Source organism: Barbatula barbatula (genome assembly GCF_947034865.1).
Source record: "Barbatula barbatula genome assembly, chromosome: 24".
Taxonomy (NCBI): domain Eukaryota; kingdom Metazoa; phylum Chordata; class Actinopteri; order Cypriniformes; family Nemacheilidae; genus Barbatula; species Barbatula barbatula.
Genome location: NC_136787.1, coordinates 6,204,095 through 6,232,056, shown reverse-complemented (window position 1 = coordinate 6,232,056; position 27,962 = coordinate 6,204,095). Strand labels below are relative to the sequence as shown.

General features: G+C 39.6%; 2 protein-coding genes across 8 annotated transcripts; one reads left to right on the top strand and one right to left on the bottom strand.

Annotated features, from left to right (window-relative positions):
- Window positions 1–14: 14 nt before the first annotated feature.
- Window positions 15–11,792, bottom strand: rbm18 (RNA binding motif protein 18). 5 transcript variants are annotated; one of them, XR_013786211.1, is made up of 7 exons: window positions 11,527–11,712; window positions 11,032–11,145; window positions 5,421–5,547; window positions 4,774–4,854; window positions 2,439–2,687; window positions 1,818–1,906; window positions 317–1,248 (listed from the first exon to the last, which is right to left on the bottom strand). XR_013786211.1 is itself a non-coding variant. In XM_079448706.1 (7 exons), exons 2-7 carry the CDS (start codon window positions 11,136–11,138, stop codon window positions 1,086–1,088), a joined length of 606 nt encoding a protein of 201 aa, XP_079304832.1. In that variant the 5' UTR covers window positions 11,139–11,145; window positions 11,527–11,712; the 3' UTR covers window positions 318–1,085. The 5 variants fall into 5 exon arrangements, 3 of the variants coding, with proteins under 3 accessions (XP_079304834.1, XP_079304832.1, XP_079304833.1); XM_079448706.1 differs by having other exon boundaries at window positions 318–1,248; window positions 2,649–2,687; XM_079448708.1 differs by lacking the exon at window positions 2,439–2,687 and having other exon boundaries at window positions 15–1,248; window positions 11,527–11,792.
- Window positions 11,677–27,961, top strand: mrrf (mitochondrial ribosome recycling factor). 3 transcript variants are annotated; one of them, XM_079448704.1, is made up of 8 exons: window positions 11,677–11,834; window positions 16,174–16,356; window positions 16,660–16,812; window positions 21,799–21,917; window positions 24,815–24,979; window positions 25,098–25,189; window positions 26,939–27,098; window positions 27,315–27,960. In XM_079448704.1, the coding sequence occupies exons 2-8, from the start codon at window positions 16,188–16,190 to the stop codon at window positions 27,390–27,392; spliced, it is 936 nt and encodes a 311-aa protein (XP_079304830.1). In that variant the 5' UTR covers window positions 11,677–11,834; window positions 16,174–16,187; the 3' UTR covers window positions 27,393–27,960. The 3 variants fall into 3 exon arrangements, 2 of the variants coding, with proteins under 2 accessions (XP_079304830.1, XP_079304831.1); XR_013786210.1 differs by having other exon boundaries at window positions 11,723–11,834; window positions 25,285–27,098; window positions 27,315–27,815; XM_079448705.1 differs by lacking the exon at window positions 24,815–24,979 and having other exon boundaries at window positions 11,710–11,834; window positions 27,315–27,961.
- Window position 27,962: the final 1 nt, after the last annotated feature.

Genomic DNA, 27,962 nt, shown 5'->3' with positions numbered 1-27,962 from the left:
TAACGCGTAAAAATGAATGAAAGCATTTTAAGGACATGTTACAAGACAGGCGGGTTCGTTGAGCAGGGAAAACTCAAATATCCGAATTTAAAATAGAAATATAGAGAGTCTTATATGTTACGTTAGTTAAAGCTTCAACGCATACTGGAATATAAAAATGCAGCCCAAAACGTACTAAAATTCACAGTATGAAAATACAATTTATATGAAAATGATAAACTCAGGGTGGATCCACTATTAAAGCTCATCTGTGCGTTTATACTCCGTTCAATCCATGCACATAAAACTGCAGACTGTTTTAAATTCAAGACAAGATGCAGTTTGAACACCTTATATGATTTATTTCATAGCATGGCATGAACAAAATCTATCAAAATACCTGAATATTTACACTTCTTTCAAACTTTTGTGTCGCCTTGTGCAGACCCGACAAGCCCTTTTCATTTAGAAATAAAAAGGCAAATTAAGGTAAGATATTAATAGCCAAAGAACAGTACAGCTAAATGTATTGTATTGAGCGGAATCGTGTGCTTCCCTTATATATTTTTATAACTCAGGGTAACAAAGGTAAACGTCTTCGCGTAGAATGATGAAATTTAATTAGAAGTTTGTTTTACTCGCACACTACACACAACAACATTTCCACAAGCAGCACAGCATGAAACCACATGGGGCAGTTGAATACAAAAACAATCAACACAAACAACAGGAGCTGCGTTCTGGAGAATATCAAGAGAAGTGTGTGAAACGTGTTGGAAAATCCAAAAAGATCCAAAGGTTTGAAGTTATCACCCCATGAAGAACTGAAATGACTAACATCAATATTTATAAAAGATAAAATGTCATCAGAATGTTTGTTGCTAGATCCTACTTACACGAGTCAAATGTCGGTCACGGTAACAGTACCATTCCACTGGCCTGGAAACAGCACAACACTACAAACGGTGTTACACTTTTTCATAATACATTACAGTCTAACACTGGGCGAGAGATTGGAACAGCTCATCTCCATACAACTCTGTCCACAATGTGCACACCAGTGTTCGTCCATTCAGTGCGAGGACAACCGGTCTCTTTTGGAGAGATCATCTCCTGAATTTGCGGTGCTGTTTGTAGTACGGTTGAGACCTCTTGTCTCTCTTTTCAGGGGGTTTGTTGTAGAGATATGCTGAGGGTCCTGAATGATCTTCTGGGTTATCTTCCATCATCTGCAGCTTGGCTTCAATGGCGCGTATCTTTGCGTTAACACTTCGAATAGTGCAAAGACAACAGAGAGAAAAGAATAAAGTATTAACCACCTACTTTTGTTCATGAGAATCATTAACTATTTTATAAGGTTTATAAATAATGGCATGTTACTGTCACTAAATAAACACTAATAGAAAAATAATGCGTCTGTTTGTTAATGTGTTGCACTGTGCATCTCTAACATGCATGACTTTATTATGTGGAACGCAAAAGAAGATATTTTGAGAAATGTCACTGTGGTTTGGTGTCAAAACAAGGGAAGTCAATGGGGGCCAGTGTTTTTTTTTTGCAACTCTTTAAATTATAAACTGATTGTGCTTTCACATAACCTCGAGACAAATGTAATTTTGCATGATTAAATAAATCAAAGTAATATTCTTTTTTAACAATACATTTGATAACAAAAAGCAAAAATTGACATTAGCATTCCTTGTGGGAAAACAAATGGCAACTGTGAAAATGAGCCTTGTATTAGTAGACCGAAAAGAAGAGAGGGAAGGGGGAAAAACTGAAACAATGAAAGAAAATCAAGTTGATGTGTTGTAGCTCAGAGCTGTAATGTCCCAAACCTCAGTGTGGTTGGCAGATCCTCTGCTTCACTCGATGAAGGCTCTAAACTGGCAGGCAGATTCTTGTCTCCTTTAAAGGGTTCAAACCTCTGAAAGAGAGCAAACAAGCAGACCAAAATAGACAAAAAGAAATACAAGTGAGATACACATTTATCAAGAATTTTGTGGCTTTTTTTTGCACTACACATTTTTTTGTCTGATCAAATGCTTTTAGAATGAGAACGTCCCCCTTCCTAGAACGGAAAGTCTAGCAAGTAGCAATATGATAGGCTTCGTCAACACAACACAGGTTTTTTGAGAGGTCACATGCAAAAAAAATGAATTGTTTACGGATAATGAGCTGTCATTTTCCTCTCACAAAGCTGAAAATCTGAAATCTTTGTTCTGTTTAACAGTGCTGCAAAAAAACATCTGTTGTGCAGATAATACAACAGCAAAATTGTGTTCTCTCATAAAATATAGAGCTCATGATCACAAGAACACCGGTTGACTGCTTAAATGGATTGGTTTAAGCTCTGCCTTTTTGTCTTTTGGTGTTTAACTTCAAGGAAGACTTTGCTAGTTCACACACCAACAATAAAAATCACCTTTTGTAGTGCGCAGGCTACAAAATAAACTTACTAATGAAAAGATCTAAGTAAAATTCTGATTGAGGTTTTGTGGGTCATTGGAGAACCGATTAAGGAACGATCGCAATGCATAAGTGAAACAACGTTTCTTCCACCGCTTCTGCTCACATGCTCGCCCTAGAGCATTGTGGGAAAAGCTGGATTGCACAGCAATGGCATGCACATTCATTCTACTCAAAAGTGCCAACCAAACAATCCTTACGACCTTCAGCACAGTGACAGCCAAGTGTTTTGTGAGATTCTGTGGGAAATAAAAACAAAGAATGATTATAAAATGCTTTGAAATGAATGCACATACTTAGTACTTAAAATAGTTGAAAAGGTAAATGAACAATAAATAAACGAAATCTGGAACTTATATTGTTACTCGGAACCGGAAATAAGTCAAAGAGTGTATCTATTTATAAGGATTTGGGCGATAAACATGGGTTAGGAAACATTATAATTTAAGGACACGCCCCCTTTCAATTCAATAATTGGAACGTCCCACAGAAAGAATAGGAATTAAATTGTAATGACAAAGAGGGGAATATGAAAAAAATGAAACAGCTGTACTGCAGATTCATTCATTTATTTTTTCCCCAAAAAAGGCGCTAGATCAGATTTTGTGAATTATTTATTTTGTGTTTACGTTCCATCTATAAGCCTGAATTACATTTAATTACGTTTAAATACAAACGCATGAGGCATTACTTATTACATTTATATTAATATAACATATTTAAATTTCAAACTTTTCATCAGTTTAACAGCCATTTTAAAAGGAATACTAAATAATGTAAACCCTTGGCTATGACATTGTTGGTTAATATTATGGGAACATAAGCATTATTTTCTTCCAGGGAAAGAAAGTTATTACATTTTGATGTAAAGTATGAAAAACACATTTCTTTAAAATCACAGGCACCAATGACTCAAACACAATTACAAAAAAAACATTTCCGAGAGAAGAAAATTGGATTTAGATTTTGTCAACTTTAGACTCGCTTGTGAAACCGTATCTGTTGTTTTCTTCCTTCGAATACAGAAAACCATTCCAACAACCCGTCACTCATCTTCTACATTACATTAGGCTACACTGAGTTCAACATTTTCCTTGTGTTTATTTTCCTTTACATTGCTACACTCCACCCAGACAACTATACGGTAATGCACAAAGTGCAAACCATTTTTTAAATACAAAGCAAATGACTGACATTAACATATCACTGAAGAATACACTGATACCCAAAGTGTATCTGCAGGCTGTTGTCAAGGAGACGATCACATTCTCACCAACCTCACACACAATTGTGCACAATGTTGGGTGGAGGGTGGTCAAGGGGACCTGGAACCAAACCTGTGTGCTGCTACTTGTTGTCAACAAGTCTGCACTGTTGACCTTGACCCCTGCCTGATGTCCCTTTCCCTTCATATGGGGAGGGGCGGAGGGTGCACAGGAGGGGCGTGATTCTCAACCAAACAGGATTTCCTCACTCTCAGCGGCAGCTGCCTATTATTAAACACCAGGGCTGCGTGAACGGTCCAGTCGCACCAACTGCGATACTGAGCCATTATCACTGGTACGTATTTAATGGTGTATTGTGATCATTGATTCCTTTCCTAAATATTTGATTTATTTAACAATATTATAAATGTATACAACATTAAATAAATGTAAACATTATAACAATGTTAAATCTATTTTTCAACTATCTGTCAACTATTATAATGACTTCATGTAAATCTATTCAATGGATTCAACTCAAAAAAATCTGTGATTATTCATTAATAATACTGATTTAGTTTACTGCATTTGCTAACATGATTTAACAATATTTCTTCTGCATTTACGCATCTTAGTTCATATTCATTTCAGCATTTAAAGCCAAAAGTTGGTTCGGTTAACATTAGTTAATTCATCGTGAACTAACAGGAACAGGTGTATTGGCATTTACTAACATTAACAACTAATAATAAATGCTAAACTATACTGTCCGTTCATGTTAGCTAATCTGTTTGCTAAGGTTAACTAATACAACCTTATTGTAAATGTCTGGCACCGATACAAAAGTGTCATGTTTACATAATGCCTATCAGTGCAAAATTTGTTCGATCACACATACATGTGGCAAGTTGCACCTTTGCTTGGCGACCTTAAAAAACCTCCAGTCACGCTGTTGATACACTGGACACATCAAAGCTAAATCGCTCCCATTATCCAACATAACTGTCTATGTGAAAGTCCCTGACTGCGAGGTTGCACCCAAACTCAAATATCCCATGAAGCTTCAACCAAAGCATTAAGGACATAAAACAGGCAGATATTATGCGATACCCACCTTTACCTGTGCATGAGCCCAGCGTACCACTAGCTTCTTAGAAAGCGCCAGCTTCCCATTCAGACACTGAATGGCCCGTTCAGCCTCCTGTGATGGACAATAAACAACACTCATTGCCAACATCAAAATTAGACTTTAGGAACTTACAATGTTACATAAGTCTATATGCATTTCTCACTATACTTTCTCCCAGAGAATTGGACACTAAAAGCATATTCACTGAACCGTTCCCAGTATTTCAGGATAAACCCAAACGACACCAACAGCACATGCAAACAAACACTAATGTGATAAGTATCATTGCAATATCAAAAACATAATAGACTTTTCTTCACTTGAATTAATCTGTAGCATTTTAAACACACTATTTACCTGTTTGAATATGTTTTTACTTAGTGCTTTAGTATTTTACTGGTAGTAAGGCACAATGATAGATGACAATAATAGCCAACGATGCCCACTAGCTTTCCAAGTGCTCATATTGCATATGATTGACATCTGTAAAAGCATACATTTTCTCATTGGTACTGCCTCTCAATCAGCTGTTTTATGGACCTGCATATCATCATTTGGGTAAACTTAAAATACTCATTGATTTGTCTGTTTTGGAGTGTGAATTCTTAGTTGATGTTGATGAGAAGAAAGCACCGAACCTCTTTTGTCTGGAAATTGACGAAGCAGTATCCTCTTGGCTGACCTTCCAGAGGACCCGACTTGTGGAACAGAAAGTCAAACTGCTTCACTTTACCAAACTTCTCTATGAGCTTTACTAAGTGGTACCTGCAGGAAGATAGATAGACATGTTATAATAGCTGAAAATGTTTGGCTCAGGTGTCCTTAATGTATTGTTATGGAATTTCTTTAACTTCTTTTAGTGTGTTCCCGACAGGTGAACATTGCAAATCTAATTTCTATGAAGCATGTTATCACTCACAAAGGAGAGTGGCTTGTTCAAATCTCTAATCCTAAGCAATAGCAATTCTTCCCTTAGCAAGCGGAGCAAGAATGATTAACAACCGTTATTAAAGTCACAAGGGATTAATGCGTGACATGTTATCATAATTCTTTGCAAACAGGGCTTGATCAGAATGACAGGCCTCTTTACACCTTTTTAGCTGTTGTAAATCTTTTATTAACACAATACAAAGGATACAGCAGGGGGACAATCAGGATATTAAACAGCGGAAGCATGAAGTCCCACAAGAGTTTAATTTAAGACAAACAATTACTACCGAATGCCCTGCTAGCCAATAGGAGACCGGGAATGCACTGTGGACCACCTTCAGCATATTCAAAAATTCACTCTTCTTTCAACTGAATTGTCATAATGTGATGTATTTCAGAATGTAAAACATAATTATTTTATCCAACTGGAATTGATTGCATCATAAAATGTAGACACTCTCTGCACAATAATGGAGAAATTCAGCTAGCAGGCCACCGTTTGACCTCGTATCTCCAGATTTTTTGCCATAAATTCATTATTACTAGTCACCATTTATGTTTGTCACTGGGTTTTGCAAATATCTAACAAAAATAAAGTGTTAAAAGGTGCTTATCGATTTTGATAAAGTATTCAATCATTTAACAAGTACAGTGTTTTGGACAAATTTGGACATCCAAGGTTTTGGAAGGACAGCGACGATTTGCTTTTCCAGAGAACAGGAGCACCTCCCGCTCACTTGGAATCTGTCCAGACAACCAAAGAGTCCAAAGAGCTGTAAAAACAGGATTCTTCAAACATCCGTGTCCACCGTATTCGAAGGCAGTCTAGCATACAGTCTGTACACGTAAGTGAGAGCGTTCTCTCGATACGCCAAATATCCCTGCTTCTGCATGTTCACCAGTACATCATCCAAGTCATTTCATGTGACTCGACTCAGCATGACTGCAAAAGCTCTCTGAACAAAGTTGCATTAATCTTTCTGTTGTTCAGCACTCTTGCTGAAAACGACCTAAAGAAGGATAGTCGCTTATGAAGGGCATTGGACTGTTCTTGTGGCGCCATTATCCAATCACGTCATATCATTACCTGTCTCTAGAGTATTGGCTCAAATGGCAAAAATGTCTAGGTTTCAAAGCACACGTTCAAAGGCGTTCTTTACCATGGGAATGCTATGGTAAACTTCCTATAGGTATTGTATACCTCCTTGTCAGGAAGGTATCCAAGCTTGCATTTCCTTTATCTGGGAAATGGACTGAAAACTAAAAAAGTGTCAATACCTGATGATGACATCACAAGTTAAACAAACAACATCACACTTGCGGTGCGTTTTTTGTATTATTGTTTTATATGCAGAGCATGCTGGGAGATGAACTGAGTTTCTATATTGTTTGAGCTGTTGGTTATTTTTAAAACTTGGAAAGGTAGGAGCACGAACAGAACTGGGGTCCTGGCTAATGTTTTCCCCTCCTCTCCCAAGAGCTTTGCTCCTAGCAGAATTTCGCACTTTCCCAGGCTCCACCCTCTCAGACTCGAGCCTCGGCATCTTCCTGGCTTGCTGCAGATTAAGGAATCGATAGTGGCCTGATTCGAATGGACAACCTGTAGATTTTTTCAGACCACAATGCAATGTCCCAGAGGGCCATAAAATGGGCCGTGGGGAGGAAAAAAGGGTCCTTCCAGGGAGCGAGCAAAGTCTTTGGCTAGGAATATACTGCAAAAGCGTAGTCGTGACCCAAACATGTCATGACAGCTGATTTGGCCAAGATTATTCTCCATATCAAAACCTATGAAGAAACTAAAATGAAACGATTAATGTGCACTACCATAAAAAGAACACAGTTTTACTGAATTCAACTTTTCAGGTTTGATTTCTGGAGTGTTTAAAAAAAGCCAGGGGTTGTAACCAGGGGTCCTAAGATCCAAAGAGAAAACCTACTGGGGTCTATTTAGTTCTATTTAGTCTGTGGACTAATAAAGTATCAAATGAATATTGTCGCTGTCCTTCTAACCACTGTACTTTTTAAATTATGAAATACTTTTACATATTTTATATAACAGCCAGCTGCTTGTACATTATCCCGCTTATTACATGGCTACTTGCCACATGAGAGAAAAAATTACACATAAAATGTGAATTTGAAATGTTTTATTAGCTCATTTTTACCAAATGCAGACCTTCCACGAGGAAAAGACATTTAGTTTCGGTTTTAAAGTAAGAAACGACGTTCAAACGTCACGAACAGGCAGATTGGTTTAATCACTTGTAAATATAATATCATATATGTTATTAAAAGTAATATTCATAATTAATTTTGTGTAATATTAAGCTGCGCCTCTCAAAATGATTTGCAGCATCCGGGTTACAAGGTGTTATTAGTTTTGAGCGGATGTTATTTGAAAATAACAACCCTTGGAATGTCGCGAGAATCAAGCATTCAAATGAGCCGTCTAATAACTAATGACTAATGGCAAATAAAGTTTTCAAAAATACAAGGTTTCCGAAGGACAGCAGCGATATACAAATATTATCTACATGCATTTTTAGCTGTATCTATTTATCTGGTCTACCTCCCGCCTACCTAAATCTATTATTTCTATACTGCTGCTGGATAAAGTTCAATCGCAGACTTTGAGCAGGGATTTGGAGGTCACCGAGAAATTCCAACAGACACGTGTCTATTTCAGAGCATGTGGCTCTTTTTCCACCTTGGCCGTCCAGTAGGATGCAGCTCTCTGTTGTCACTGCCCACCGCATTACAGACAATACGAAGCAGAGCTCCAACAGCAGAAATCACAAACAACCTGCGGCACATGGTAGATCCATCACCGGCCCTAAATGGGCCCCAGCGGACCACGGACAGGTCAATATGTCATGTTATTACGACAGCAGCCCTTACTTTGTGCGAACAGTCCAGTCTGGCCACGTTTACTGTGGGAAACCAGCCCTGAAAAGAGTTGCGTGTTTGTGTCAAAGGAATCGTGCATCATGCCAGGAGGAGCTTTTGTCTTACTTTAAATATCAACAGATATTCTTATCAGACATCAGGTCTCTCTTTAACACCTGGCAAACAGCAGGACGTGCATGTCCTCAAACCATTTCAGGTATAGGGCCACTTCAATAAAACAAAAATCATCATCACCATCACAATGTAAACCCTTTCAGCGTAAATCAAGTCAAAACGTTTTTGTCATTTTTTGACAAAGCACAGCTGACTGTAGCAGCAATTGGTTATTTTGAAGTGACAGGGCAGGAATGAATCACTAGTCAGGTGGAAAGGTTTGTGCAATTTCAGAAACGTGACTTGTCATGGTGCCCAAGCACTGACCAGCACAAGTCAGTGGCCCACATTTCCACCAGCTCTCAAAGTACACGTAATTTAGATGACTGCACAAATGTGTCAAGATTTGTTTTTGGATCGGGCTAGCAGCATGTGATAAATGTGATTATGGTGATGCTGAGACTACAGTCATTAAGTTGGATAAATGATTACTACAAAGAGAGAGTGTTTAATGCAAGAAATAATGTTAGTAAGTCTGACTTTCTGCAAAAATGTAATAGTGAAACACCAATCCTCTAAGATCTTGTCATTATTTACTTCATTATTTGTTACTACAGCAGCCCTAAACTACTCTACAGAGCGTGTTTCGTAAATGGGTTATTAGTTCTGTAGAGCTTCAAACGGGAGGGGTGCAGTGAGCCGTATAGGTTGCAATTTACATCCTCACCGCTTAATATTCCTTCAAGGAATACAAAAGCACAATAAAAGTATGAGAAAGAGTAGGGTTGTGCTCCGGGCGAGCTGAGTTTGAATCCCAGCTCGTGGTAGTTTCCCGACCCCACTTTTCTATAATCCACTTCGCTTCCTGTCCCCTCTCATCTTAAAACATAAGTATGAGAAAGAAGTCCGTACAACTTGCTTGCTGTACTGCGCCCCTTCTTAAGAGGAACAATATCTTTGTTTGGGTAAGAAATTCAAATTGCGTCTTTAAGAACTGCGGCTCTTCCTCTCCAGTGACCGGATTCAAAATCCTGGTCATTCATAGCAGACTGCTCACACTTTTTCTTTAAAAAAACAATATTCTGCCTAAAAAGCCTCATTTCAAAACCATTCGATTTTGTTACATTTATATATTTTTTATTATCATGACTGCTAGCCACTTGCATTCTCAGCCTCGTTTAAAATGGCGTATTTTTAAACGGAAAGTGATATCATATTTATCTACACTGCTTTATAATAAAAAAATGTATTTATGTATTATAAAGTAATAAAAACATTCACATTGCATATGGCTTTTTGTAATCAAGCGAATTATCTTTGCAAAAATCATGAATTATTGTTCAAAAAATGCTTTAACATTTTTTAACATGCTTTAATTAGGAATTGATCAAATATAAAAACACAAAATTAATAAACTGACACATAATAATGCATCTCTAATGAAACAAAGAGCGGCAAAATAATGTGTATTAGAAAATGCGGATTCTACTTTTAGCATGCACACAGACTTAACTAAGGATTCAATTCAGCGAACGATGAGCATGTAAAAACATGGAGAAGCTCCTGAGATCTCAAGTGTCAGTTATGTAGACCATGTGACTAATTGTAATCAAGTTTACAATACTCAAACCCTCTACTTTATCCGTTCTAAAACTTTATAAATCCTTGATGATCACCACACATCAACAGTGCAAACCCTGGAGCCCCCCAAACTTATTTACTAATCTCAATTATACACTTACTAAAAAAACCCTAAGAAAAAAACTGCCTTTGGGTGACTTTGACCTCACGGAGCAGGACTGTGTGCGCAAGATCTGCAGTACCCTGAAGTGGAACTCGCTACTACAAATACTCCCAGCATTTGAACTAATTAATCTTCCCAATCAACAGCCTATGGGCATCGCGGCTGTTTTCATTCAAGCAGGTTATTTAAAGAAAAACAGAGGAGCGAGTGGGAAGGAAACGCCTGTCTAGACGCCAGCCCAGGCAAGCCGTACATTTTCCAGGGGTGCTCTCGCAACGTGTGCTGTTTCTCTCTAGCTACCCTTCTCTGTCACCCACCCGCCCCCCTCTCCACCTTGAGCAGCCGCTACAGGTTCACAGAGTAAACACGCCAGGTGAATGAGGAATGATGGCAGCCCTTCAGCAAAACAGGTCTCCATGGCCGAGTGGCTCTCTTTAACACGCCTTGTCGTCATCTGCTCATTCTCCAGCACGAAGACACATACAGCTAATCCATCATTCGGGCAGGTCCACAGGTCTGCCTGGAAGGCAGTGCAGTTAGAGCCCAGCCCAGGATTTCTAGAGGAAAACACTCACTCTGTGATTTTGGGGTCAATGTTGCCAATCCAGAGTCGATGACCGTCCTGTGCCGATCCATCAGAGAGGATGGAGGCGTTTTCTACAGTCTCTGCAGCCGACTGCATGAGGCTCCTGAGAGAAATAAACAAACCATATTGGTGAATTCATAACAAATGCTAGTGATGGAAAAACATGAATATTTAATTCGGTTTTATTCCTATATTGCTTTTCACAGTTCTGCGTGGTTGCAAAGCAGGTTTGGCGAAAATATTTTTTTACAGTAGTGAACTTTGATTAAACAGTACAGAAATAAGGAAATTAAATCATTACAATGAAATGTTAACATTAGCACACAAAGATAACGTGTATATGATTTTGAAAATATTTGACTTCAACTTTCTAGTCTACTGACTGTACTAAATAACAGAAAATATGAGCCGAGATCATAATTGTCATACCATTTGCTGTTAGCAAGCGATGCTAACACAGTCATTTCAGTCTCAGAACACTCACCCTTCTTTCGTAATCCTTTCCTTTGTTCTCGAAACCCAACACGCGACACACAAAACGAGATAATCGGCAATGTCTCAGAATTTAAACTTCATCTCTTATATTTGCCACACGAATGAACCTCACAGACGAAACTCACATGTAGCTAGCTTAGCATTCATAATATCAACAAAGTCGCCGTCGAGTGACGTTCACAGTCTGTTCTGATGACGCAACACGCAACATTGTGATGACATGTGCCCTTGGGCTGCGGGTTTGTCAATGGAACTGCACTGCAACACATGCAACAACTCATTCTCTACATGACTAAAGTAAGTTTGTGGTTGTACATGTGTACTCTGTTGTATTAGAGGGTTTTATTCATGAATTTGTGTTTACTGTATTGTCAGTGCGTGGTTATTGTGTTGGCGGGTTTCAAGCTTAGCCTATGTCATGTTTAGCTTAGCAGAAGCATTGGACAGAAGTACTGTGCAAATTCCCTGTCTGTCTCTCTATCTCTGTCTCTCTCGCTCCCTGTCTCTCTCGCTCCTATCTCTCTCGCTCTCTGTCTCTCTCTGTCTCTCTCGCTCCCTGTCTCTCTCTGTCTCTCTCACTCCCTGTCTCTCTCTCTCGCTCCCTGTCTGTCTCTGTCTCTCTCGCTCCCTGTCTCTCTCTCTGTCTCTGTCTCTCTCGCTCCCTGTCTCTCTCGCTCCCTGTCTCTCTCGCTCTCTGTCTCTCTCGCTCCCTGTCTCTCTCTGTCTCTCTCGCTCCCTGTCTCTCTCTCTCGCTCCCTGTCTGTCTCTGTCTCTCTCGCTCCCTGTCTCTGTCTCTCTCGCTCCCTGTCTCTCTCTCTCTCACTCCCTGTCTCTCTCTCGCTCCCTGTCTCTCTCTGTCTCTCTCGCTCCCTGTCTCTCTCTCTGTCTCTCTCGCTCCCTGTCTCTCTCTCTGTCTCTCTCGCTCCCTGTCTCTCTCTGTCTCTCTCGCTCCCTGTCTCTCTATGTCTCTCTCACTCCCTGTCTCTCTCTCTCTCTCGCTCCCTGTCTCTCTCTCTCGCTCGCTCCCTGTCTCTCTCGCTCTCTGTCTCTCTCGCTCCCTGTCTCTCTCTCTCTCTCTCTCGCTCCCTGTCTCTCTCTCTCTCTCTCTCGCTCCCTGTCTCTCTCTCTCGCTCGCTCCCTGTCTCTCTCGCTCTCTGTCTCTCTCGCTCCCTGTCTCTCTCTGTCTCTCTCGCTCCCTGTCTCTCTCTCTCGCTCCCTGTCTGTCTCTGTCTCTCTCGCTCCCTGTCTCTGTCTCTCTCGCTCCCTGTCTCTCTCTCTCTCACTCCCTGTCTCTCTCTCGCTCCCTGTCTCTCTCTGTCTCTCTCGCTCCCTGTCTCTCTCTCTGTCTCTCTCGCTCCCTGTCTCTCTCTCTGTCTCTCTCGCTCCCTGTCTCTCTCTGTCTCTCTCGCTCCCTGTCTCTCTATGTCTCTCTCACTCCCTGTCTCTCTCTCTCTCTCGCTCCCTGTCTCTCTCTCTCGCTCGCTCCCTGTCTCTCTCGCTCTCTGTCTCTCTCGCTCCCTGTCTCTGTCTCTCTCGCTCCCTGTCTCTCTCTGTCTCTCTCGCTCCCTGTCTCTCTCTGTCTCTCTCACTCCCTGTCTCTCTCTGTCTCTCTCGCTCCCTGTCTCTCTCTGTCTCTCTCGCTCCCTGTCTCTCTCTGTCTCTCTCGCTCCCTGTCTCTCTCTCTCGCTCGCTCCCTGTCTCTCTCGCTCTCTGTCTCTCTCGCTCCCTGTCTCTGTCTCTCTCGCTCCCTGTCTCTCTCTGTCTCTCTCGCTCCCTGTCTCTCTCTGTCTCTCTCACTCCCTGTCTCTCTCTGTCTCTCTCGCTCCCTGTCTCTCTCTGTCTCTCTCGCTCCCTGTCTCTCTCTGTCTCTCTCGCTCCCTGTCTCTCTCTCTCTCTCGCTCCCTGTCTCTCTCTCTCTCTCTCTCTCTCCTTCAGTCTCTCTCGCTCCCTGTCTCTCTCTGTCTCTCTCTCGCTCCCTGTCTCTCTCTCTCTGTCTCTCTCGCTCCCTGTCTCTGTCTGTCTCTCTCGCTCCCTGTCTCTCTCTCTCTCTCTCGCTCTCTCTCTCTCTCCTTCAGTCTCTCTCTGTCTCTCTCTCTTTCAGTCTCTCTCTCTCTTTCAGTCTTTCACTCTCTCTCTCTCTCTCTCTCTCTCTCTCTCTCTCTCTCTCTCTCTCTCTCTCCTTCAGTCTCTCTCTGTCTCTCTCTCTTTCAGTCTCTCTCTCTCTTTCAGTCTCTCTCTCTCTTTCAGTCTCTCTCTCTCTTTCAGTCTCTCTCTGTCTCTCTCTCTTTCAGTCTCTCTCTCTCTTTCTGTCTCTCTTTCTCTCTCTCTCTCTCTCTCTCTCTCTCTCTCTCTCTCTCTCTCTCTCTCTCTTTCAGTCTCTCTCTCTCTCTCTCTCTCTCTCTCTCTCTCTCTCTCTCTCTCTCTCACCTGACAGTCTCAGAATATAAGTGTCATGTATAACTGTGGAGTTATTGGAGTTATACACAGGAAAAGACTGACATTATATTAGAGAAATGTATTTATTAGGTAAATGGCAAAAAGAAAACGTTTGTGTTTTTTTCAAACGTTGCAGTGCCCTATGCATCATAAAGTCAAACCACAGGTTGGTTTACATTATACTGCAAACAGTGCAGATGTGCAACACTCTTGTCAGTTTTTACAGTAAGGACTTTTGAATTTCACTGTAAACATATCATTCAAGAGATGAGCTGACTCATTGAGGGTATGCCAACCACTCTCATTCCTAACCGTATAAATCAAACCGCAGACCACCTGTGCAACAGTTTTTCTGCTTGACTTCTCCACAAAAACCTGCCTTCACCTCCCCTCCATCCACACCCGTGGACAAAAATGCCTGCGTCAGACAACTGACGTCTCCCAAGAACATCAAGAAGAGTCAAGCTTAATGTTTTATCTGCTTTTAACCGTAGCGGCTGCAGCCTCCGTTGAACCTGCAGCACGCATCATCGAGAGATAAAAATCGCAGCTTGTGCGTGTTTGGGGAAAATCTGCAGAGGCTGCTAGCAGACCCGTGCCGTATGGTTATCTCTATCAAGGCAGAGAACAGCAACTGTAAAAACATAAAGGCCAAACTTGTTTCATAGGCTGTCGTCTGGGGAACAAAAAACAAGTCTGTATTTTGACTAGAGGGATACCTCACACCTAGACGTAACAAAGAAGCAATGACAGGGGAGCGAAAAGCCTGTGAGCTACTGTAGGGTGTCTGATAGCACCTGCCGACAACTTCATGCTTATTTATTCAATGCAAGCATCACCTTTAACTATTGCTCTTGAGCTATAGATGTCCTTTTTCCTGCCCATTTTTCTGGGCAAAATCTTAATTCTTAGATAATAATTATCAGTTTAATTTGATTATTTAAATTTTTGACATTGCTTTACTCAGTCAATATTAACAGTATCAATGTTATATTTACATAATGTTCTTTACGATGAAGGATGATATTATGTACAAAAGAAATGACAAAAGTCCCTGTGAAATAGAAAATGACAATGCCTATTTTTCATGAAATATTGCAGCGTTTATTGTAAATAGTTTATCAATGTGGTTCATTCTCTTTTAATAATCTGAAAATGCACTTTCGTACTGGAATGACTATCTATCTTAGATGATGTTAGATGGCTTGGGCGGAGCAGCATCCGTTAACTCCTCCCCTTCAACTGTAAGTCTGCTGCGAGTTCCATTTCAAAATGCAACAGCCGTTTTTATACATCCAATCAAATCGCAGAGAAAGACAAAAGCCACGCCCACTGTTTCTCATTCAAAATTCCATTTCACTCGGAAAGTAAAACGATCGCAACTTTCAGTTCACGGGGACTTTAAGCCGCGCTTTCACACACTGCGTCTGTAAAAGAGCCAATTTCAAATAACAGATTTATTTCTAAAACATTAATATTATTTATAAAATTAATTTGATGTTACAAGTCTGTTTGCCAACTCAAAGTTTTGAAAGATAGAACACAACTAAAAAAACAATATAAAGAAATGCAAGACAGGTTACATGTTTGCAGCCAATTGGACACAATAAAAAACCCTTTTCTTAGATATGGTGTTGTGATACTTCTCTAAGCAATCAGACGTAATTTTGTTTTTGTTCATATTAAGATGAATGGATGTACTAAATGGACATCCCATTTCAGGTGTTAGTAGGCAATGACACACTCCAGACTATATATATAAGAATATATATAATTGTGCAGTCATTTGGACTGTATTGGTATAATTGGTGCTCTTCCATGTTGTATTCGAGAGTTTGCTCTTTTATAACTTTAATTAAATGCAATTTGATAAGAAATCAGTTCATATCTTAATCTTTGACAATGAATTTCAGACTTTAGTGTCTTGGCATATCTGAGCACAGTTTTACATTGTCAAGAGATATCATACTTTTATAACACTAAAGGAGAAAAATATGAAAACTATGAAGTCTCTTTTTCAATTTTTTTTTATCCATTTAATCTCATTGCTTTATTTTAGATTTTAGTCACCCCCTAGTGGTAACATTGAGCAACAGCAGGTTCACTTTTCCGTACTTTGTCTGTGGTTATTTTCTTTGATTCTTCCACTCATTCATTGTTTTTTCTAAACTTGTTAAATTGTTTTTTCTCTATTTTTCAGAAAGCTACACAAACATGGCATTAAGTTATCTAAGAATTCTTCGTCCCGTGTTGTGCAGACTTCTGCCCACCGCCACGAGAACCCCGCTGGTGGGTACCTCAGGAGTCCCCTCACCGCCCCCTGTGAGCTGTGCCGTGGTTCGGCTGAATTATGTTCGCCATTATGCCACAAAGAAGAGTAAAGGCAAGCGCAACAGCTACTTATCTCTCACAGAGCCACAACAAAGAACTTTTATCATAGGGGTGGGAGTAGATATTGTATCTGTTTTCTATAGCAGTGCTTGTTTAGGATCGCTCAAGTGAGCTCTGAGCCCATATAAAGGGAAAGAAATTCCCGTCTTACCTCCAAATCCTGCTTTCATTTGTAATTGCTAAAACAATCAGCCAGCATGCTGGTCACAGTCTTTCATTTCCATCTGCATCCCTTTCCTTTTGATGCGATGAAGACATTAATGTTTCTTCTTTCTTGTTACTTTTTTGATGTTAGCGAAGGCAAAAGCACAGACAGCCAAAGTGAACATCAATGCGGCGTTGGTGGAGGACATTATCAGTCTGGATGAGGTGAAGGAAGACATGGCCACCGTCTTGGCGACCCTGAAAGACGAGTTCAGCCGTAATCTCAGCATCCGCACCTCACCAGGTCAGGAACTTTTGACAGATATACCAGCAGCTCTGTGACTTAAAGAAAAAGCCGAAAATGAAAATTCTATCATCATTTACTCAGCCTCAAGTTGTTTCAAACCTGTTAAAATTTCTTTGATCTGTTTAACACAAAAGAAGATATTTTAAAGAATGTGGGAAACAACACAGTTCTGGGGCACCATTGACCACAATAGTAGACTTTTTGCCCCAGAACTGTTTGATTACAAAACTATAGATATCTTACAGATGTCTTGGACACATTTTTGTGTGTTCAGCAGAACAATGACATTTATACGGGTGTTCAACAACTTTAGGGTAAATGAGGACATAAATGATGAGTTTTGGGTGAACAATCCCTTTAAAGGAGTAGTTCCCTTTAAACAGAAATTCAAATTTGTCATCCTTTACCCACCCTTGTATTGTTTTAAATCTTACCTTGTTGCTTTTCTCATCTTATTATTGTTCAGCCTTTTCATTATATTTAATAATATTATGTTAATAAAAATCATATTCTTTCATTAATTCAATTAATAGCATTTAATATTTAATAATTTAATATCATTTTTAAAAACAAAAATACCTAGATTTGATATTTTTACAACAAAGAAACCCTGATTTTGACAGGAGTTGTTACCAATCGTGTCCAAATTGTTTAGTGCAAGAATAAAATACAGTAAAAGTATAATTAAAGATTTTCCAAGTTTTCAAGAATATTTTCCAATACATTTAACAACTTTCCAACCTCAATGTCATTTCTGGTGCTAATGTTTAAATCAGATACTATCAAAACATCTTTATGGGTTTAATATTATATTAGCCAATGAACTGTTGAATACACAGACACGGATACAATTAAAAGACCAATTCAAAATATTTTCAGTTTTTCTGAATTGACTATATTTAGGTATGTGTTTAGGTCAAATGATCATTTTTGTTCCATTCTGTGAACTACTAACGATATTTCTCCCAAATTTCAAATATTGTTTTTATTTGCATTTCTTTGCAGAAAATAAAAACTGGAGAAATAGGTCAAATAACAGAAAAGATGCTCTGTATTTTCTTAGACCTCGAATACTGCAAAGTGAACAAGTTAATATTCACTTCTATGCAATACAACAGTAATATTTGTACAAAAGTTCAGAAATGCATTTCTTTATGTGATAACCTGGATTTTTATCACAGTTTTCATGTGCCATGTGTGTTTGCTTTTTTGTTTATTCAAACTTGACATGTTACGAAACGTCAAACAAGATTTAACACGTACCAGGTTATTTGTAGTTGTTTAAGCGGAGCTATATTGTGAATGTCACTGATACTATGTGAGTCTTCAGGAGTATTGTGAAGCATTTTCTCATCCTCCCATGAGGATTAACGGACAGGGATCCACCTTTGCACATGTTCTGCACATGACCATTGTTCCACAAGGTGGGGTCACCCTGTTTGTGATCCTGCTTCCTCAAGTACATCCAGGTTAACTCTGCTTACTGCAACTCAGTCTCTGAAGACAACGTCGGTAGACCGTTTGGGTCTACACAAGGACCTCGAGAACGTCTGATAATAGTCAGAGGTCAGGACGGCTTTATTACACCCTATACCGATAGATGCAATACACCATCTGAATCCAAAACCATTCTTTTTCCATAGATGGTCCCAATCTAAATCCATGGGATCTTTCGCCAGAAAAACAAACTGTGTTGTTTATATGATTAGAAAAGCAAATGGATGGCTTTTCCCAGGTATTATAAACAGAGGGTCTTGTTTGGACACGACTCGGTCCATAAAACAACCCAGGTCAGTAAGATGGCGGAAATGAAATGACGCAATTGATTAAATCATCTGGGTTTCATTAAACGGTTATTATAAAGGACGGGATATTCACCTTGGCCAAGGGAAAGAGGTTATGCAGAAAGGGATTAATGTGGTGACCCGGTGTCTGGGCACACCGCACAGGGATTAAACCTGTCCGTCTATCAGCTGCGGGATAACATATTTTTACTTGGATCTCGGCAAACATACTTTCTCCTGTTGCAGATGAATCTGCCATCAGAGAACATCTCTTCACGGGCCCGTTTGTATTTTTGAAAACATCTCATTTTAGGATGAGGCTTTGGCTTTTCTTGGATAATTCCTCAAATGTGTTTCCAACAGATTTCAAACCGCCGTCATCAGACTGTTCTTCTGCATGAAGATGATTTAAGCTTTAGGATGGTTTTACATCTGAATAGTGAATAACCCTTTGGGTACTTGAATTGGAGAGGGCAACAGGTAGTACCATGACCAGGAAGAGCCCATTTGGCTAATAGCTTCCCTGTTGAAGGTTTTGTTAGTGGAGGAAACAGCAATATGTTTCATTGAAGCGTTAGCAGATGTGACCGCTTCCAGGTAACACACGGGCGTGCACGGAAACCAGCTGAAATGGATTCCAGGGCCAAAGCTTTTCATATTCCTGCCGAACACTAAACTTTTCCTTATGACATAATGGTTCAGTTAGAAATTGTATGTTGTGTTGAAATTTTACATCTTGAAAACTTGGTTTGGCATGTTTATTGGAACAAAGCACCAAGTCAGATTCTTTGAATGCGTAACTTGGTTAATACACGTGAATTGTGATTTCAAATGGATGCAAAACCACCATCTTCTATTTTGGAGAGTCGATTCTGCCTCTGAATATGCAATATTATCTTTTTGTCAAACGTTTTGCTTGAAAGTGTCTGTTTTCCTTGCTTGCTTTGATATTTTGTTATCTATAGTAACCGTATTCAAGTGTCCAAATACATGTTGGTGCCACCATATGTGAAGAATTTTATACTGTTGAGTGTTTTTCTAAACAAAAGGCACATGAAGGTTCTCGTATCTCGAAAGATCAAAGTGCAGAAAAACAGATAGTGGCATTCGGTGCGTTTTAGCTGCTCTTCACTCTTTCATATGTGTGCTGTAATGTAAGGAAGGACAGAACAGAGGATGCCAAGGAGACAGGAACATTGCTAAATGAGGCAGATGAAGGAAAGAGACATGCTGGCGATACCTTATGAATCTCTTTGTGTAGGGACAGAGGAGGTGAGCTGCTTTTATTCTTTAAGGAGAGCAGGTAAAGGCAGCTGCTTCTTCCTTTGCAACATATCATGTTTAGAGATGGGTTGGGAAAATACAGATTGCATGCAAATGAGTCAGAGAGGACTTCTGTATTTTGTTTTTCATTGTGTGGACAAGAAACCACTGAGACATTTCTCAAAGTATCTCCTTTGTGTTCAACAGAAGAAAGAGTCAGGTTTGAATGACATGAGGGTGAATAAATTATGATATGTGTTTGGCTGAATTTTCCCACTAACCGATTCCTTTGTTTTATTCTGTTCTACAATCTTGTTGTTGTTGTTGTTGTTGGTCAACTTTTGTTGTGGTATTGATTATATTGTTGGTCTGCGTCCATATGCAACGTTTCAAACTTTGGCACAAGGTTATTATTAGAGATGTACCGATATATCGGCCATTAAACGGTATCGGTTGATATTTTAAAAACAGCCGATGATGAGGACCGATATATCTTGTCAATTAGGAGTATGGGGAAAATGCAATGAATTTGTGCCTTGTATATACAAAATGTAAAGAAACATCACCAGTTTGATGTTCAACATTATAAGTCATTATATGAATTAATAACATAAAAAAATCCAAGAAATATTACTTTAATCTTCAGAATCGGTATCGGCAGATATTAATCTGAATAATCGAGTATTGGTGGAGCAATTTTCCTTCGGTGCATCTCTAGTTATTATGGTTTACTAAAACTCTTAAAACATTTCTGTTACGTAAAATAGAAAGTTTTTTCAAACTTGATAAACTAAACAAAAGACTAAATATTGCCTCAGCAATAAATTGAAATAAGCAAAAGTAGAGACACAAAAATTATGAACTGAAAATACATAAATAGAAACTGAAATAGAAAATAATCTTATACAGAAATATACAAAATTTACAAATAAATAATAAAAAAAGACATAAGCACGCAACAAAATTCATTTTTTTAAACTAAAATTAACATGAAAACTAAAGCTCAATATAAATAGTTTAATGGCAAAATAACGTTTTTTATTATGTTGTCATGTCTTGTTTGTGTTAGTTGTATCGCTTAATCAAAACAACCCAATTGCAGTTCTGCCAGGTTCACTACATTCAAAATTGATTGACAATCAGCATACAGTTTAGATTGGTGGTGTGGTTCTGTTCTGGGCAAAACTCCCTACACATCCATTGGTTGATGGACGTTGGTCATTTGCTTCTATAGGTAGAGGAGGATCAGCTGATGCAAGCTTGACTCAAGTGACCGGCCAGAACTAACGCTATACGCTTGATTTTGATTGATATTACTTGGAATGCAAAATAAAAAGAAACTTTATTAGTGAATTTTATTTAAAATAGAGTTATCTGTTTCTGCAAATGAACTCTCTAAATATGAATAAACTCTTTTGGCGTCCACATCACATAATTTGCAAAGAAAATGTATGCCATGTGACTGGCTTCTTGCTCATTCGGTGCTGCTTACTCTTGTGTGGTCTGTTAGACACACTGCGTGTAGTACCAGATGCGGCTAGAGTAACATTTTACCCAGAAAAACAAAGTTGATAAATGACGACGGATGATATATTGACAGAAGTGGTTGTGTTAATGTAGTCTCATGTACCCAGACCTGCAGCTAAAAGTCTGGTGTTGCTGAAACTAGCCAAGATCCGCCCACTTAAACCCAAAGAACCGTCTCACTGACATGTAGTGATCAATGTAATGAGTTCTTTCTGTTTGAAGGTTATACTCAGAGATATTATACCGCAACAACAATGCGGTTTAATTAAAAACAACGTTTTTCATAAGTTGTTAAGTCTTTAATATACATTTTTTATTCATTTCTTGAACTATAGTGTTTCAGACCCAAAAATTAATTTTGCCGTAACCTCTGTGGTATTAACAAAGGATTGTGTTCCTATGTGTTCAGGTGCACTGGACCACATTACAGTCACCACGAAGGATGGCAAGTTTCCCCTCAACCAGCTGGGTCAGATATCCATGAAGTCTCCACAGCTCCTTGTGGTCAACGTGACCGGCTTCCCAGAGGTACCGACACCGAACCATCTCTATTGATACCGTTGCACGCAAAGTCAAGCGCACACACAGCAAAAACACTTTCTGCTGCTGAAACCCGAGTGTGATGGACTCTTTCCAGCCTGAGAATTTCAGAGAAATTGATTGATTGTAGGGGGAAGCCCTTTGTTCTTGGAGAACGATTGAAATGTAGGCCAAGAGTCTGTGGTTAGCTGTCAGAGGCCAGGAAATGACCGCGGAGTGCCCCCTGGAACTCAGACCTGGGTTAATGTGTGATATCTCTCTCTCTTACTTTATGTCTTTCTGTTTTTCCTCTCGTACCTCTCCCTTCACCACGCTCACACTCCGATATATGGTCAGATAAACCTAATGAGATTAATGCACTGTCCTCCTGGCCTATATCTACTTAAACCCGAAGGCTCTGGTTTCCTCGAGGATATCTATTTTCTTCATCCATCCTTTGAGCACCTACATCCAGCGTCATCAAGTCATCATTTATTCACCCTCACGCCATTTCAAACCCAAATGCTTTTTTACTGTGGAAAAGTTGAAACATAGTGTCATATCTTCGCATTTTTGTGCAAACTGTTTCTTTAATTTAACCCTAATACTGGTTAATAGCGGTTGAGGTGAGGTATTGACTTTAGATTATTGATATAACAATTACCCAATTACAAATGGGTTTTCCTCTCAATTCATCACCTCTTTATTAACTTCATATCAAAACAAGACCTTTTACTGTATTAAAGGGTCGGTTTTCATACTCTGATGACCAGAATGCCAAACACGTCTGTTCGGGGTGTCAGGAAAAACCGGCCATTACCTAACAGGCCCGCAAAACACAACACAGAGGTGACCGGCCCGGCTGGAAAGCAAACAGCTTGGTGATTATTCTAATCCATTACACGCTTTTAGGGAAGAGGCCGTTGTTTTTCAGTCATTTATTAAAGGGCCAGAGAAGGTCCAGGTTGCTTGAGAAACCCCAGTGGCTGTTGTGTGTTGGGCGCAGACAGCAGTCATTAGCTCTCCCTCCCCGTGTGCCTGTGTGGGATCCGCCGTCATTATAAAAGTGTTTTTTTAAGCCGACTTTGAACCTTAGCGTTCTAATCACAAGCGCGTTTTTTGATAAACATATTAGGGCAGAGCAGAGTTTGACCGTAAAACTGAACCACCAGTAAGGCTCAGTGGTTAGCACACGATGCTAGCAACGCCAAGGTCATGGGTTCGAGACCAAGAAATCGCACATAGTCAGAAACATAATTTATAGTACAATGTAAGTCGCTTTGGATAAAAGCATCTGCCAAATGCATAAATGTAAATGTAAAGCAATGGGTGCGTGAGTTACTGACTTGAGCTGCTTGAGGAAATGGAGCACGGACCTCCCGGAGATGCATTTAAGAATGTTTAAAGGAGTTTATAAATATACATTTTCCAGTGTTCTTGTAGTTCAGATGCTAGAGCATTGTGTTTGTGCCACAAGGGCAAATGAATGCACCGTTGGTTCACAGCATAAATGATGCTTGCATCTCAAGACATTTTAAAAGGATATTTTATGAAAAATCTTTCATTGTTTATTCATCCTCATGTCATTTCTAACCTGTATGACTTTCTTCTGCAGAAGACAAAAGATGTCTTTAGGAATGTATATTGGCCCCAATTGACTTCCAAAATATCTTTCACAGAAAGAGACACGTACAGGAATGACATGAAAATAAAAAAGGGGCAGAATTTGTATTCTTGGGTGTTCTTTTTCTTCCCAAAGTTTTGTCAAATTATCAGAAAATGGTCACACCAGTGGTTCAGTTCACACCATTGTTTTTGTTTACCTTTTTTTTAGTATCACATACATTTGGAGATAAAAATATTACTATGTTGAGTGTTTTTATGCTTGTCTTAAACATCTTAGCAAACCATCTACACTCTTAAAAATAAAGGCGCTAAAACGGTTCTTCACAGCAATGCCACAGAAATTTTTTTTTGCTTCCACAAAAACCATTTAGTCAAAGGTTCTTTAAAGAACCATCTCTTACCTTTTTAAGATTTAAAGAACCTTTGACTAAATGGTTCTTTGTGGAACCAAAAATGGTTCTATTGCATCGCTGTGAAGGACCTTTATTTTTTAAAAGTGGTGTTAAAGTCCCACTGCAGTTGACAATTTATAACTTAAAACTCATCTTTGAGCTTTTTTCCTGTGACAACAAATTCTTCATGCCATAAAATGAGTTGAAATGGCCAGAGAGTGAATTTCAAGGCGGGACGGAGTTCCACTTCACAATGCAAAGATTTTCCATTTAGGCTTTCAAACACTATTTAACTTTTATTTATTGTCAGATTTCTGCATTTATGTCTCCAACCATAGACCCCCAGTCATACTACTGCATGTATGAACGTAAATGCGACAAACAAATATTGCAGATTATTTTCCTACATCCGCTTGGAAAAGATCTAAAATCCCACAAAGCAATGCACATTGATGTTCCATTTCCAGTATGACGAAGAAACCGTAAGTCATATCGACAGCGAACATATTTTTCTGATCAGTTTGCACATATTCACGCAATTTAAAAACGCTAAATGTTTACGACATGATGTCACATGCTGTATTATACATGCAATTTAATGTAGCACCCTGTTTAAAGTACAAATAAAGCACACTACAAAAGAATATAAATAATAGGCAGTATAATTGGTGCACTAGTGTTCCATTCCCAACAACATCTTTATCGCTGAAACCTAAACCTCCATGATGTATACACACTACAGTGCCCGCACACAAGTTCAGAGTGTATTCTAAGGCTAATATGGCCACAGGAGTTGTAATCGGTTATGAGGTGAACAGGCAGAAACCCCCGACGCAGGGTCATGGTGGGTCAACGCCCCACACTGCAACCTCTCTGCTCCATCCCCAGGGACCCGGTGCTGACAGTGGCCCGCGGCGCTTCCTACACCACGCACTTCACCCACCTCGCCGCCTTTCTCTCTGGAGCTCCATCATTGGGAGATACTGGCCAGCTCCTTCTGGATCAAAGGGTTTGGTGACGGGGTACTCCACTGATCCGGGAGGGGGTGGTCTGGTGAGATATGAGGGTTGTGGAGATGCAAAGGGTGTTCGAGGGGTTGCGGCAGGTACCGCAAGCCCAGCTGGCTATCATTATTTTATGTGTGTGTGTGTGTGTGTGTGTGTGTCCTCAGGCCACGGCAGCCGTCACCCGCGCTATACAAGAGAGCAGCATGGGACTCAATCCGGAGGTTGAGGGCACCATCATCAGGGTGCCTATTCCCAAGTGAGTGTTTTACCGCCCAGGGCCTGAGTCCTCATGACCACTCTCACCTTTCCTTTTAACGTCACTTTCTACACGGCTCTGTTTATTTTCTCCAGGGTTCCTGTCTTTCCAGCTCACACCATGCCTGGCTGTTTCCCTTCCTGTTTGTCTGCGCAGTGCTGATGTCTGTTAAATGTCTGTGTTGTGAATGTGTACCGAGACAAGCATCAATATAACTTATGCTAGAACTTCAAATTAGGGAGTTCAGAAACCCTAAACCAAAGTTTTAAAGTACATTCATAATTCCCAGACATTTCAGACATGTGATATATTAAAACATGTAGGTTGTTGAAGAAAGGAATATTGTTTTATAAGTTACTGGACAATTGAAAATCCCTATACATTTCAACTACAGAAGGGACCAGAATATGATTGAAACATGTAGACTTCTTTGACTTAGTAATAAAAAATATCTAATTAGAAAATATAAAAGATATTTGAAATAAATCCAAAAGTCCAAACCTGTCTGACTTACTTTCTTCTGCAAAACACAAAAGAAGATATTTTGAAGAATGTTGTTAACATCAGCCCTCGTTGACTTCCGTTCTACAGACACAAAACTACTGAGACATTTCTCAAAATATCTTCTCATGTCTTAAACAGAGAAAAAGGGTCATATACAGGTTTTCTAATGACATGAGAGTGAATAAATGATGATAGAATTTTTATTTTTGAGTGAGCTACCCCTTCAAAACTACCCCTTAAGTTGCTTTCCATGAAAATTCTGTCCGTCTTTTCTTTGTCCTGTTCTTTCACAGCTGGACTGTTGTCGGATATGTTAAAGCTTCGTATCGCAGTTTTGCGCAATCCATTCTACACTCGGTTTACTCTCATTCCACAGTGGTTTTGAAAATCTGACCGCCGCTCTCTTCTCCTGCCAAGCCAAATAGTCTTGCCGCGCAGCCTTCATTCTGCGAATCACAAACCTCTTTGATTATGAATCTGCACGACAGCTCCAGCAGCAGGTGCTTGTCTGGCAGCTCGAGCAGAGAGGCCGAACGTCTCGCCCGTAATCAGCGCGGCCTCCTCGCATGCATTTGCATTTCTAAAAAGAGCAGGAGGCTTGATTGGCTCCGAATCAGTAATTATGAACATTGTTTGTAGTAAACAGATACTACTCTTGGACTGTTTGCGAACGGCTCGCAGCAAAATGACAAGTATAAGACGGGGAAACTTCTACACCTTTCGGAAATTAAAAGAGAACAACCGTTTGTTGATTGTCAAACTTTCCGATTCGTTTTTTCGAGCTCAGAGCTGTTTATGGCCGGGTCATAAACAGATCCGTCAGCTTCATAGTATAGACGTTTAAAGGGATAGTTCACCCAAAAATGAAAGTTCTGTCATTATTTTCTCACCCCAAATTCATTTTTTGTTCCGCTTAACAGGATGGAAGATATTTGGAAGAATGTCAGTAACCAAACAGATCTCAACCCCTATTGACTCCCATAGTATTTATTTTCCTACTATAAGAGGGGGATGAGATCAGTGTGGTTACTGACATTCTTGCAAATATATTTCCTTGTGTTCATCAGAACAAAGAAATGTATACAGGTTTGACACAACCTGAGGGTGAGTAAATGATGACAGAATTTTCATTTCAATTATGTAGTCTGGACATGTACTCTAAAGTCAAAAGTCTGTTTTTAGTAGTTATTATGAACTGAAATGAGTCATGTAATAAGCTAGTCAAACCGTATATTTGACTCTCAGGGTGACTCGAGAACACCGGGAGAATCTGGCGAAACTGGCAAAGCAGTTCAGCAACAAGGCCAAGGACTCGCTGAGGAGAGTACGCTCCAATGCTGTCAATCATGTGAAGAAGTCCAAAGAGGGCGTCTCCGAAGACACTATTCGCTTGATAGAAAAACAGGTGATATATTTGAAGTGAATCCGGTTTTAAAGCTTTTGGTCCAGGTCTATCTTTACGCTAAATATAGTCATATGTCACTTTTTTAAACAGATTTAAAAGAATAGGTCACCCAAAATAGTGTATTGTTCTTTAGCTTTTGCTCCTTTTCACTTCATTATGTTCAAGTGTGTGTCCAATATTTATATACATCACGTCCTGCTTTATGTCTTCTCTCAGGTTCAACAAATGGCAGATAGTTACGTGACAGACATCGACAAACAGCTTGCAACTAAAACCAAGGAGTTACTTGGCTGACAACAAAAAGGACGTCACCTATTATATTCTGATTGAAACAAAAGCTCTGGAATCACAAACAAAAAAGGAACACTTAATGACGGCAGCGATGGAAGCACAAGTGCTGAAGTGATGTTTGTGTGTTTTTCTCGTGCGTAAACTAATGTTATCGTGGCACGGCAGGGGTATACACCAGTTCTTGCGTTCACATCTTCAAACAAACAAACGGAGGACAAATGAAGTTTTAATGTGATTTGGGTAACTCCTTCTAATCAAAGTGATGCCACAAACACGGTGTTTATGTAAAACTCACTGCACTGAATGTAAACTGTGGTCTTTAAAGGATGGTGAAAGTCACAGGGTGGGGATAGAGTGCACACAACAACATTTCTTTTGTATTTGCTTTAAATAAAACGCACCAGTGGTGAATTGGCGCCATAGCTCACACAGTTGTCTATGTGTATTTTTTATGAAAATTTCGTAATAGTGGTTATGTAAAAAAATCTTATGTTGGAATTATCACAATACTAGTTCAAGCTCATACAAATGTTGGAATCTCTACATTTTAATAAAGCTCCAACTTTACAGTTT

Coding starts and splice junctions, on each gene's coding strand:
- mrrf (XM_079448704.1), top strand. CDS start 16,188: ATGGCATTAAGTTATCTAAGAATTCTTCGTCCCGTGTTGTGCAGACTT. Junction 21,918..24,814: donor ACGTGACCGGCTTCCCAGAG/GTACCGACACCG, acceptor CTCCATCCCCAG/GGACCCGGTGCTGACAGTGG. Junction 27,099..27,314: donor TTCGCTTGATAGAAAAACAG/GTGATATATTTG, acceptor GTCTTCTCTCAG/GTTCAACAAATGGCAGATAG.
- rbm18 (XM_079448706.1), bottom strand. CDS start 11,138: ATGCAGTCGGCTGCAGAGACTGTAGAAAACGCCTCCATCCTCTCTGAT. Junction 4,855..5,420: donor TCAATTTCCAGACAAAAGAG/GTTCGGTGCTTT, acceptor TGTCCATCACAG/GAGGCTGAACGGGCCATTCA. Junction 1,249..1,817: donor GATCTGCCAACCACACTGAG/GTTTGGGACATT, acceptor CACTATTCGAAG/TGTTAACGCAAAGATACGCG.